Source organism: Aegilops tauschii, chromosome 5 (genome assembly GCF_002575655.3).
Source record: "Aegilops tauschii subsp. strangulata cultivar AL8/78 chromosome 5, Aet v6.0, whole genome shotgun sequence".
NCBI classification, from domain to species: Eukaryota; Viridiplantae; Streptophyta; class Magnoliopsida; order Poales; family Poaceae; genus Aegilops; species Aegilops tauschii.
Window position 1 is genome coordinate 452370188 of NC_053039.3, and position 13681 is coordinate 452383868.

General features: G+C 52.2%; 1 protein-coding gene across 1 annotated transcript in view; it reads left to right on the forward strand.

Moving 5' to 3' along the window:
• LOC109775805 (putative G-type lectin S-receptor-like serine/threonine-protein kinase At1g61610) overlaps window positions 1–12596 on the forward strand; it is a 39088-nt gene extending 26492 nt beyond the window's left edge. The window contains exons 4-9 of the mRNA XM_073499296.1: window positions 7368–7460; window positions 8549–8745; window positions 8838–9045; window positions 9130–9366; window positions 9452–9615; window positions 12291–12596. Coding sequence (XP_073355397.1) covers window positions 7368–7460; window positions 8549–8745; window positions 8838–9045; window positions 9130–9366; window positions 9452–9615; window positions 12291–12596 — 1205 coding nt within the window. The remainder of the gene's footprint in view (window positions 1–7367; window positions 7461–8548; window positions 8746–8837; window positions 9046–9129; window positions 9367–9451; window positions 9616–12290) is intronic.
• Window positions 12597–13681: the final 1085 nt, after the last annotated feature.

A 13681-nucleotide genomic window follows, 5' to 3' on the forward strand; every position in this document is an offset into this window, starting at 1 on the left:
GGAACAAAATCTTCCCTTCTTACAACTAATTTGTCTTCACTAACGGAATTCCATCATTCATTTTCCTTTTTAATTTTTTTCGCGAATACGCAAAAACTTTGCGTATCATTGCATTGATAGGGGGAAAGAGTGGTAGCAAATACAGGGGTAGCGTCGCAAGCACGTACACCTAGGGCGTGAGCGAGAGCTACAAGGGCGCATACATAGAGAAGGGGGAGACACCCCCCCCCCCCCCCCCCCAGAGAGGTACTACGTAGGTGGGAGCATATTGCTGAGCCCCTTGGCTCCGGCGGCGGCCCAGCTGCGGGCGTCCTCCTTGATGTCGTTGACTATGAGCGGAATGGAGGGAGAGGCTCCAATGAAGACGCATGCGTTTCGTGCCTTCCAGATGCGCCATGCGGTGAGGATGATGAGCGTGGCAAGGCTGCGGCGAAGGGCGGTCGGGGCGTCCTGCACGGACTGGGAGAACCAGTCGCGAAGCATAACCCGGGGCTAGGGAGCGGCATGTCGGTGATTCGCAGCCAGGAGAGGACCTCATGCCAGGTTTGCCTGGAGAAGACGCAGCCCGCAAGTAAGTGCGTCATGGTCTCGGGCTCCTTGTCGTAGAGGAGGCAGAGCGGGGCGTGCGTGAGGCCACGTCGAGCGAGGCGGTCGGCGGTCTAGCAGCGCCCTTGAAAGGCGAGCCAAAGGAAGACCTTGATGCGGAGAGGTGCCCAAGACTTCCAGGTGAGGCGCCAGTAAGGCTCGATCATAGAGCCGGCGAAGAGGGCTTTGTAACAGGACTTGGCGGAGTACACGCCGTTCGTGGTCCAGCGCCAGGTGAGGACGTCCGACTCGTCGGAGAGGGTGACCTGCTGGAGCCGCGTCCAGAGGAGGACGTATTGCACCAGCGCCTCGGGGGAAAGGTGGCCGCGCACGTCCTGGACCCAGGCGCGAGAGGCCATGCCCGCGGCAACGGTGCGAGCCTTACGGAGGCGGCGGGGGACGAGGGCGTGGAGGAGCGGGACCAGCTCGGCGATGGAAAGCCCGTCGATCCAGTGGTCATCCCAGAAGAGGCAGGAGTCGCCGTCATCTGCCAAGATGTGGAGGCGCGAAAGATGGCCTGAACAGCCCGGTTGCATGGGATGTGAAGGTGCTGCCAGGGGCGGGAGGGGTCCGTCTTGCGCAGCCAGAGCCAGCGGGCTTGCAAGGCGTGGGCGGAACGCTGCAGGTCGGGGATGCCAAGGCCGCCGTAGGCCAGGGGCGGTAGACCTTGGCCCAGCTGACGAGGCAGTGGCCTCCATTAGTGGTCTTGCGTCCTTGCCAGAGGAAAGTGCGGAGGAGACGATTCACTTGACGAAGGATGGAAGAGTGCAGCGACATAGCGATCAGAATGTGGGTGGGCATCGCGCAGAACACATGTCGGATGAGGGCCAACCGCTCGCCGCGGGATAGCATAGACGCCCACCATGGGGAGAGCTTCTTCTCCAGCCTCTCGACGAAGGGTTGGAGGGAGGAGGCGGTGATCTTGCGAATGGAGAGTGGGAGGCCGAGGTACTTGGCGGGGAACTCGCCGATCGGGCACGGGAAGTGGTTGGAGATGGAGTCCCGGAGCTCGGGGGGCATTGGATGGGCATGGTCGTGCATTTGTCGAGGTTGGTGTGAAGGCCCGAGGCGGTGCCGAACAGCCTGAGAATGTGGCGCACCGCGGAAAGGTCGCGCGCGTCGGGGTGGCAGAAAAGCACGACGTCGTCCGCGTAGAGGGAGAGGCTGGAGGCCATGTGACGATCAGTGAGCCGTTGCAGGAGGCCCAGGGAGGTAGCACGCTGGAAGAGGTGGTTGAGGACGTCAATGACGATCACGAAGAGCATGGGGGACACGGGGTCGCCCTGGCGAAGCCCCTTGCAATGACGGATCGGTAGTCCTGGGAGCCCGTTGATGAGCACCTTGGTGCTAGCCGTGGAGACGAGGATGGAGATCCAGTTGCGCCATCGAGGCCCAAACCCCAAGTGCTGCAGAACCTCGAGGAGGAAGGGCCAGGAGACAGTCAAAAGCACGCGCGATGTCCAGCTTGAGAAGAACACGCGGCAGACGAAGAGTGTGGAGCTGCCTGGCAGTCTGTTGGACGAGCATGAAGTTGTCGTGGATGCTTCGGCCGGTGATGAAGGCGCTCTGGTTGGTGGAGATAAGCTCGCCAAGACGCGGCGCGAGCCGGAGGGAGAGCACCTTGGCAAACAGCTTGGCGAACAGGTGGATGAGGCTGATCGGCCTATACTCGGAGAGGGACGAGGCTTCTGGGTGCTTGGGGAGGAGGGTGAGCAGGGCTTCGTTCAGCTTGTAAAAACCGCGGTCGTTGAGGTTATAGAGCTTGCCAAAGGCCTCGACGAAGTCGTAGCGGATGATGTCCCACGCGGCGATGAGGAATTCAACCGTGAAGCCGTCGGGCCCGGGTGCTTTGCCACGGGGGAGCTGGCGGACGGCAGACCAGATCTCGTCGGCCGAGAAGGGCTGGTCAAGCGCGGAGAGGTCGAAGAATCTGTCATCGATCGCATCGAGGGCGATGGTATGCTCTCGGTGGTCGGCCGTGCCGAGCAGGCCTGAGAAGTGGGAGAAAGCGGCCTCGGCCATGGCCACGGGGTCGGAAATAGTGTTGTCGCCCACACGGAGCTCGTGGATGCGGTTCCGCTGTTTGCGGTGGGCGGCGCACAGGCGAAGGAAGGCGATGTCGGTGTCTCCGGCACGCAGCCAAGAAAGGCGGACCCGTTGGCGAGCAATGGATCGATCCAAGGAGGCGAGCCCCAGGTAAGTTCTCTTCAGCTGGTGGCGAAGCCAGGATTCCGCCGGCGAGAGGGGCCGGAAATCTTGAGCCGCATCAAGGCGACCGATGAGCTCACGGGAGATGGAAAGCTGGAGCGGGACGTGGCCGATCCTCCGAGCGCTCCAGCTCTGCAGTCGACGCGCAGTGCACTTGAGGCTGGCGAAGATGCGGCGAAACGGGTCTGTATCACGCGCCGGCTCCTGCCAGGCGGCGGCGACCGTCTGGTGAAAGCCCTCGAGCTTGGGCCAAAACCTCTCGAAGTGGAAACGCTTGTGGCCAGGGAGGGGAGAGGAACAGTCGACGAGCAACGGCGCATGATCCGAGGCAGCTGATGACAGGCAGCGTAGGAGACAGTGGGGGTGGGCCACCTCCCAGCTCGGTGAGCAGAGGACGCGGTTGATGCGCACGACGTGGGGGGGGTCGCGCTCGCTAGACCAGGTGTAGCGCCTGCCATGAAGGTACAGCTCGCGAATCTAAGTGTCGGCCATGAAGCGGCGAAAGCGTCGCATGGAACTGGTTAAGCATGTCATTGTTCTTGTCGGTCGCAGAGGCAATCATGTTGAAATCGCCGCCGATGATGCAGGGGCCAATCCGTGTGGCGCGGAAGTCGGAGAGGTCAGCGAGGAGGGAGGCTTTGCCCGCCTCGTCTTGGGGGCCGTAGACGCCCGTGATCCACCAATGGGAGTCGAAGCCTGGAGTGGTGGCACAGGCCGCGACAAAGTGGGCCCCGATGAAGGGGTTGGTAAGGGAGATCTCGGAGGGGCGCCATGCGAGGATGATGCCACCACGCGTGCCGTCGGCGGGAAGGTGGTAGAAGCTGGAGAACTCGTTCCCAAGGGAGTCGGCAACCAAGTAGGGGGATGTAGGGTAACGCGACAGAAAACAAAAAATTTCCAACCTACGCACCAGCCCAGGACCACTATGGAGACTGCATACATGGTTTGATCTTTTTCGTTACCGACTCGTAGCGCGGCGGGAAGTAGAGTCGATGACGATCGGCGGTGCAGATTCCCGCAGCTAGGATTTACAACCTCCCAACCGCGAGGATGTATACCCTCATCTGCTCCTCAGACAGTCCTCCGGAAGGCGGTCGAACAGCCCCCCCCCCCCCCCCGACGGTGTCGCGGACAGCCCTTCGGGAGGACCTTCGGAACTCGAACGGTCACTCGGACAGCCCTTCGGGAGGACCTTCGAAACTCGGACGGTCACACGGACAGCCCTTCGGGAGGCACTCACGAACTAAGACCGAAACTACGATCTCTCTACAGAGTTGCACACATACGGTGTCATCTATCCGGCAGGGCTTCGCCGTCCAGAACTAGTTCCCACTGGAACCCAGAAAGCCTTTCGGCTCTACGAAACTATTTCGCTGGGAGGGAGAGAGAAGCCAGATCATGCATGGCACTTGTATGTGAGAAGGGATGAGTGTGGAGGGCTGCCCCTCCACCTCTATTTATAGGAAATCCCAAGGGGTAGGGTAGTTTCACACAAAAACCCAAAATGCACATGAATGAAGTCCTTCCACAAGGACCTAGGAGTGAAACCAATGAACAAGACGGTCCCCAAGGGGGGATACCCCATGTGGCCGGCCACACCCCCATGAGGGGCCCAAAAAATGGCTCCTATCCATCCATGTCATCCCCAAGATCTTTTGGAGCAAAGCCCCAAAAGGTGGCTTTCCATAAAGTAACCACAAAGCTGATTTTCACTATTCACGACGACATTTTTCAGCGTCTGATCGAACTAAAAATATTTATGTGGGCTAAGAACATTTCCAGTACCCACTAAAATGATTTTCAATGCGTTCCGAAACAATTACGGTTTTAGTGATTTTCATCTGCGAAACGCATCTGAAGTGGCTCCGGCAGCTCCGGAACATTTCCGGTTTTTATCTCAGAAAATTCTAAAAAGCTTCCAGAATGATTCTGGCATCCTCCAAGAATTATCAGGCATGTGCCGAAACCAATTTGACTTAATGGTGTATCCCGAAACAACTTTTCGGTATCATCGAAACTTATCCGATGACCTCTCTCTGCGGTACGATTCCGCTGTCCGAAACTTTTCGGTGTCCAAAACTTTTTCGGTGATTTTCTCTCAGACTCCCTGTCTAGTATTCAGCAGATAGATGACCCTTAAGCGTGTGACCCTATAGGTTCGGTGAAGTATAGACATGACCCGGAACCCCTTCCGATCAATGATCAACATCGGAGCCGTGGACACCCATATTGACCCCTATACCCACACGAATAAATATTCGAGCGAACCTCCAGTTGCCGTGTGCTATTCCTGTTGCTTTGCGATATGTTACAAATACCCGAGGTGAGACATGTTGGCATTCCCGTGGATCAACAACTTGTCCACTATGCTAGTTACCTCATTACCGGTTTTGTTCTCTTTTCTCGTTTCCGTGTTCCGGCATCCCAGTGATCAAATCACACTGTGTCTGGCCAGACGATAATGGATACCGTAATACCGAGAGGGCCCGAGAATATCTCTCCATCGTCGGAGGAGCAAATCCCAATCTTGAGCTATCAAGTTACTTAACATACTTTCCCATGAACCCGTAAGCCGCCGTAATAGCCATCCAGTTATGGATGATGTTTAACAAACCCCAAAGTTCATGAAGCAAGCATGAAGAAACTCGATACTCTCATGGTCTAAGGAATTATGCAAACATTAACTATCTCTGTGTTATAAACCATTAACTTGTGACGAATGAATCTCTTAGCATAACATCAATCCGGGTCGATTCAACACAAATATTCTCTTAACATTGTGCCCTCAAAACTGCTGGCATAGACATACCCATGATCAGGAAAACAGAACCATGATGCAACACTTGAGCTAGTCTTAGAGGCCAGACTAGGAATACTTCTTACCGTTTATTATTCCACACGTGCATATGAGTCTTCCTCCGACCCTCGTGGATATTGCAGACTCGAGAATCATTGCAGTTATAGCATGGAACATAAACATAATTATGAACTCGGAGATAAATAATATCATTTATTATTGCCTTTAGGGCATATCTCCTACAGGGGAAACATCAGAGAGCTTAGTTTCTTGCAAACAGACCACAGAGGGGCGAGCGGTGCAAATGACCGAACGGATGGCGCTACGCTTCGCCGAGCAGTTGAGGCCGCGCGTGTTCCAGAAAATAATACGGGGACTACAATCCATGAAAACCAAGCAAGACGTAGTACAAGCGGCGCGTCTAGACTAGGCGGCGATGAGCCGGCTAGGCGAGGCGGCCCGCGTCGCGGACCCGAGGGAGAAGCTAGAGGGCACGTTCCATCCGTAGAAATCGGCGAGCGCCTGCACAGTCTGGGCCGCTAGCGGCTCCTCAAAAAGCCTGGAGTATTTGGCCAGAATCTCCGCGGAAAGTGGTTCGTCATCGTTAAGAAGGCCGAGGCGGCGGAGGAGGACACGCCGTGCCTTGGACTCGTAATCGAGGCCTCTGTCGGAACGCGTGAGCCGATGGCTACGCCGGGGGTGAAGTTTGGCGGCACCACGTTCCGGCGGCGTGGGGTGGGGGCGGGCAGGAGAGGAGCGGTGGGCGCCTGTACCAGGGACGAGAACCCGGCCAGGGCAGCCGAAGGGTCACTGCATGGTGCGGCCGCATCGCGGGGCACCAGGGGTGGGCGCGATTGGGCGAGAAGGGGGTGGCCCCACATGACACGAAGACGATGGCACGCTCATCGAGCGGGGCCTCAGGGGGCGTCGGGATCGGAGCGCCAGCGGTAACCGGGGTTGGTGCGCCAGCAGCAGGGGACTGGACGTGCGGGGGCGGGGCCACCTCGGGAGCCGCGGGGTGGGGTGCGCTGCAGTTGTCGGTTGGGCGGGCAGGGGATCCCAGGAGAATATCCCCGGAAGGGTCTGGAGCGTCATGGTTGGCGCTAGCAGGCGCAGCACACAGGAGCAGGGGCCCATGCGGGGGCGAGTGCAGCAGAAGGCGGGGCGGGGAAGCAGGTGGAGAGAGGCGCGCGGGAGTTTGAATTAAAGCCGAAAACTAGGGGGGCCCTGCTGGCGTCGACGGGCGCAGGCGGGTTGACGCGATGACGAGCTGTCTGTTGGCGCGTTGCGGCCGCCGAGCCCGCGGGAGGGTGGGCCCCGAGGATTCCTTGCCAGACGCGCGCCGGGGGAGGGGCGCCTCGCCGCCGGCGGGAGCCACCGCGCGAGGAGGGGCCGCGGCCGGTGCCACCAGCAGGACTCCCGGAACGGCGCGGGAAACTGTGATGCTGCGGCCAGGGGTCTGGGAGGGGCCTTGAGGCGTCGTCGGCGCCGGCGCTGTCGTCGCCGGCAGGAGCGGAAGGCGGTGAGGGGTGACGAAAATCCGTGCAGTGGGTGACGAAAATCCGAACGGGATGGCGAAACGTGTGAAGCGCGAGCCGCTCGGCGCGGTCGGGGTCGGCGTCGGGGAGCACCGCGTCCGGCTCGGGGAGGAAGAGGTCGGCCTCGCGGGGGATGGTGTCGGGGTTGGGCGCCCAAGCGAAGAGGCGGAACGCAGACATGTCCGCCCCAGAGCGCGTATGTATGTATGTATGTATGTATGTATGTATTTCTTCCATAGGTCACGAAAGGAGCAATGCAGCAGTGATTGCATTAGGAACAAGTGTTGTTATTCTACTCACGTGCATTTTCGTGGTATGGTTAAAGTTCAAAGGTACACCTAGTGTTTTTCTTGTGTGAGAAAGTCCATCTGACTGCTTAAGGTTCGGGTTCGTCTGCTACTATTATGTATCCTTATAGGTGGCAAAATCTTCGAACCCCTAATAAATAAGTAAAACTATAACAAATCTTGTTTCTGCTAATTCCCATGCAAGGGAAATGCCAACTCTACATATGCTCCACATCGATGGGGTCTGAAAAACCCAAGTGATGGTTGATCATGATTCTATGGGCTATGTATATATGTATCCGTGAGGGGTAGGCAGTGCTTTTACCAACATGTGGATCTCATTTTGTCAATATATCAATAATCTTCGTCAATATCATTAAATTTGTTGTTTTTCCATTGTTCCTAAACTGCCACTTATAAGTTTGGTGACTAATAAGGGGGTAATACATGAGAGTCAACTTCAGGATCAAATACTATGTTGCACGGATACTTGGATACGTATCGGATACGCGATACGGGGATACGCCCGATGGGACAATTTTCCAAAAACATGGATATATGGATACATTTATATATATATATATATATATATATATATATATATATAATATATATATATTAATTATTAAAAATATGAAAAAAATAAAGGAGCTTCTAGGTCAAAGCATGCCGCAATACGATTACTTCTTTCTTTTCTTGCACTTAGTCCACTTCCATTAATTGGCAGTGGGATTTGCCTAGGTTTGCTATTTCAATCAGTGCATCGACTCTCTCTTGCTCACCTTTCAATTGAACAAAAACATTGACAGACATGTTTTGACATGAACTCACGCCCATGTTGGGAATCTTTAAAAGGTGCGCCTTTACTATTGAGAAGATTTCACGTCAAACGAGGGGTTTCAGGTATCCAAAACGTATCGCAGAAGTATCCTAGGAGTATCAAACATTATTTCTTTATTTAAAAATCAAAATATCAAGCGATACTTATCGGATATGCATCGGGCCGTATCGGGGCAGTATCCAACTGGATACGTGCACTTTCTGAAGTATCGCGCAACGTAGGTCAAATATAACAATTTTCATGTTTTTCTCATATAGTCATCAGAAGAAATGATCATAGCTTTTTCGAGCAGGCAAGAAAACAAAGCTGAGAAAGGACAACAACAAGATAACATTTGATGATATGAGTACCTCTTATGAACTTGAGGACGGAAACCCTCCCCATGATCATGAATTAGCATTTGTGAGACTTGAGGAAATAGCCCAAGCAACAGACAATTTCTCCGAAACATGTTTGATTGGACAGGGAGGCTTTGGAAAAGTTTATAAGGTAACTCATTCACTAGTTTCCTATAATTTATATTAAAACCATTAAACTTTAGTTCTTCATGTGAGAAACTGTTTTTCCATAAAATATTATAGGGATTCTTAGGTGGTAAGGAAATTGCTGTAAAAAGGCTAAGTATGGATTCTCAACAAGGAACGGAAGAATTCAGGAATGAAGTAATTCTTATTGCCAGACTACAACATAGAAACTTGATTCGACTTCTTGGATATTATGGCGAGGGAGCTGAAAAGTTGCTGATTCATGAGTATCTACCCAATGGGAGCTTAGACGCTAACCTTTTTGGTACATAACATATTCTAGCAACAAAGCATAATTTCCTAAAACAATCTACACAATACTTTTACTTACATTTCCTTCTATTTACAGATGATTCAAGGAAAATGTTGTTGGATTGGGAAACACGGTTTAGTATAATCAAAGGGGTCGCAAGAGGATTGCTTTACCTCCACCAAGATTCAAGAATGACCATAATCCATAGAGATCTCAAAGCTGCAAATGTTTTACTATATGCAGAAATGAAACCCAAGATAGCGGATTTCGGTATGGCAAGGATCTTTTGCGATAACCAGCAAAATGCAAATACCCAACATGTTGTCGGAACATTGTGAGTATCCATCAGGGAGTTCCAATTAACGTCTGGATAAATTCAACTCACATTTTCTAACTGTTGTAATTGAATGATTAAACAATGGCTACATGGCTCCTGAGTATGCAATGGAAGGCATCTTTTCTGCCAAGTCCGATGTCTACAGCTTCGGCGTATTACTACTAGAGGTTGTAACTGGTATAAGGCGAAGCTTCAATAGTCAACCCATGGTGAAAGAACATGCGGTGCCCCCATGTTTGGTTTTGGTAATTGATGACAATCTCTATGGACTAATGGTTGCCTTGAGTTATATTTGAAGGATTTGTCCATAGGCATTTCTTGAAGTCCATGTGTTGGTTTCAAGGAGTTTATGTGGTGACCAAGGTGTTATTAAGGAATTATCCAAAGATTGGTCATGTGAGAGTAGAGCTTATTGCAAGCATGTCTTGAAGAAGAAGATTGTGTGATCATTCATGTTTACCTTCAAGACATCATCCAAACGAAGAGAGTTGGAAAGAGTCAAGGTTGATCAAGACTAAGTCAAGAGTGAATCAAGTTGATCAACACACAATCGATCCCATGGTGTGGTAAGCATTGTCAATTACGCTTTGTGTACTAACCCATGATCTTCGTGAGAGTTCTTTGCGGGGTTAGGTTGCGGTGTGCAAGTTCAAGTGAAGCATCATGAAGAGATCAAATGCTTGAAGCTTGCCGTCCATTGTGGCGACAATGGACTTGTGAAGATGTTGCGGTGTGCAAGTTCAAGTGAAGCATCATGAAGAGATCAAATGCTTGAAGCTTGCCGTCCATTGTGGTGACAATGGACTTGTGAAAATGTGCGGAAGAGTGGCTCACCCATAGTGGAGTATGGGGGAGCAATCAACTAGTCTTCATCGAGCCAACACAACCAAGAAAGGTGGTCCAACTTGAGGGAGTCAAGATCGTCATCATCTAGCTCAAGTGGACCATGTGCAAGGCAAAGGTTTGCTCTTGATAGGTTTTCTATTTTACCGGTCTCATGATGGTAGTTGGGAGACCAGGTTATAGGATCGATTGCCGTACTATCAAGGGGGCTCTCGATGAGTAGCTTGATCGTATCGTTCATAGAGAGCTCAAACCATTGCATCCTTGCATCATCTTTGTTGGTTCTTGTTTGGTTCTTCTCTTTGTGAGTTTTGGAGCTTTTGGTCATCTTGATGACAAGCTCGAGTTCATCGAAAACGGAGTTCACTCGCATCTTCTATGATGTTTTCGATGTTGGAGGTTATGCCGGTTCTTCTCGGTTGGAGGTTTCACTCCTCTATTTGTTGGCATACCTCCCCTGCCTCTTCTCGGTCACTGTTTTGATGCTACTCGTCTTTCTCAATCCAACAAGCTTGAGTTTGCTCAATTCGGAGCTCATATGCAGAAGTTATGGCAGTTTTGGTTTCCTAGCGGTAGTACCGCGGGCCGGAGCAGTAGTACCGCTTGGGTGCTACAAGCGGTAGTACCGCTCTAGAGCGGTAGTACTGCTGGTGGCCCCAGCCATAGTACCGCTACGGTCTCGTACTAGTACCGCCTCGATTCGAGGGGTCTTTTTCGTGTCGGGTTCTACGGTACTAACCGCGGCAGTGGGGGCCGTAGTACCGCTCTCTTGCGGTAGTACCGCGGTAGTACCGCTCTGGGCCCAGCGGCAGTACCGCGAGGGGGAGCGGTAGTACCGCTTATAGGGGCAAGCGGTAGTACCGCTCTCTGCGGGGCTGAAGTGGGGGTAACGGTTGGATTGTTCCCCCCATTATATAAGGAGGTCTTCTTCCCCAATGAACCTCATCTGTTGAGCTCGTGTTCTTCCCCCATTGTTGACCTTCTTCGAGCTTGCTAACTCTCAATCCCTCCATGGATTCTTGCTAGTTTTTGAGGGAAAAGAGAGAGGAGATCTAGATCCACATTTCCACCAATCACTTTCTCCTCTTTGTGAGGGGAACCCCTTGGATCTAGATCTTGGAGTTCTTGGTGTTCTCCTTCTTGTTCTTCTTTTCATTTTCCTCCCTAGAATTAGTTGCTTCGGTGGGATTTGAGAGAGAAGGACTTGGGCACTCCGTGTGCCCTTGCCATTGCATTTGGTGCATCGGTTTGAGTTCTCCACGGTGATACGTGGAAGTTACAAGTTGAGAAGCTTACCACTCTTGGGTGCTTGGTACCCTTGAGCTTGTTCCTCTTGGATGCTTGGGCGCCCTAGACGGTTGGTGGTGTTCGGAGCTCAATCATTGTGGTGTAAAGCTCCGGGCAAGCGTCGGGGTCTCCAATTAGGTTGTGGAGATCGCCCCGAGCAGTTTGACGGGTTCGGTGACCGCCCCCAAGGGTTGCCATTTGTACGGGTTCGGTGACCGCCCTCAAGGGTCCCTTAGTGGAATCACGGCATCTTGCATTGTGCGAGGGCGTGAGGAGATTACGGTGGCCCTAGTGGCTTCTTGGGGAGCATTGTGCCTCCACACCGCTCCAAACGGAGATTAGCATCCGCAAGGGTGTGAACTTCGGGATACATCGTCGTCTCCGCGTGCCTCGGTTATCTCTTACCCGAACCCTTTACTTATGCACTTTACTTTGTGATAGCCATATTGTTTCTTGTCATATATCTTGCTATCACTTAGTTGTTTATCTTGCTTAGCATAAGTTGTTGGTGCACATAGGTGAGCCTAGTTGTTGTAGGTTTTGTGCTTTTCAAATTAACCGCTAGATTTATTCCGCATTTGTTCAAGCCTAAACTGTAATTATTTTAAAGCGCCTATTCACCACCCCCCCTCTAGGCGACATCCACGATCTTTAATCCTTAACCTCATAGTCTATGTGTGTACATACATGACTCTTCTCAAGTTTCATTTTTTAAAAGTACTTCAAGGTTTCGAAACATTTTTTAGATTCACAACCAAGATGATAAATAATATTATCTTGATTGTTCCAGTCATGGAATATGTGGAAGGAAGGGAAGACAGAGGCACTGTCAGACTCATCTATCATGGATACTTGTTCACCTGATGAAGTTTCGCTTTGCATCCATGTAGCCCTCTTGTGTGTACAAGAGAACCCAGATGACGATAGGCCATTGATGTCATCCGTTGTGTTCGTTCTAGAGAACGGAAGCACCACACTTTCGAACCCAAACCAACCCACCAACTTTGTTGGACGCAATATTGAAATGGAGCGCATAAGAGATGATATTCAGCACTCTATGAACAGTTTTACTCTTACCGAGATACAGGGACGGTGAAATAATAATATAGCTTTTGATGTATCGGGCAATGTTGAATTATTTGTTAGAATGAAATGGAGTGCATAAGACAATATTCAACACTCTATGAACAATTTTACTCTTACTGAGATGAGCTGTTCTAACATGCGGAAAAGCAATGTGGCTCCCGGGGTCCAGGTGCTCTCTGACTCTAACTCTGGACCACCAACTCTCCTCGTGATGTGCACTAGCTCTCGTATTCAGCGACGTATTCACGATGGGCAATCGTTTTTGGAAGAGTGTCAGGGTGCACCACTGGTCCACATTTAATGGTGCATGCTCGTTTCCTCGTCGTTCATTCAGACGGACGAAGCGACGACGTCCGCTTCGAACACTGCCTCTCAGGTGTGGATCCTTTGACTCTCTTGGACGACCAGGTTTGATCTGTTTTCCTGTTCTGCTTTAGGTGGCTTCCTCTGTGAGTGGCTGGTAGCTGCTTTTTTAGTCCTGCCCTATGTAAGTTAGGGTCTATATACCAGACCCTTTGTTTTTTTTTTGCGGGGTGTAACCCTTCGTATCTGTAACAGAAATCATAGGTGGGCCTCTCTTTTCCTCAAAAAAACAAAAGTTTTTGCTTACTGTAGCTGTATCGCAGACAACAAGAAAGGATGTAGACTGTCGCATCATCCGTCCAAGTCCAGCCTGCCGTGCCGCACGAGGCGATCTAGGAGGCGACGAGGGTTCCCTGCGCGCCGCCGGTTCCCTCTCTCTCCGTCGGCCGCTCCGGCGGCAGGAGGGAGGGGGAACCTCGGGTCTGTTCGCTAGGTGGGTGTGTGGTAGGGTTAGGGTTGAGGGAGACGCTGCCGAGGCCGTTGCGGTGGTGTCATGTCGGAATAAGTTTCTCCGGGCTCCGTTCGCGGTCAGGCGAGGCTTTTGCCTTCGTCTAGGAGCCAGCGGGGTTGGGGATCCCCGGATCTCGTCGAGGTCGCGGGCTATGGTGGCTGGAGGTCCATCGGCACTGACCGTTTGGGTCCTCATATGGGCGATGGATGCAGGGAGACGAAGACCCTTCTTCTTCCTTGTTGGTATGATTTCCTGCTGCTGTTCTTCTCCTTCCTCTGCGC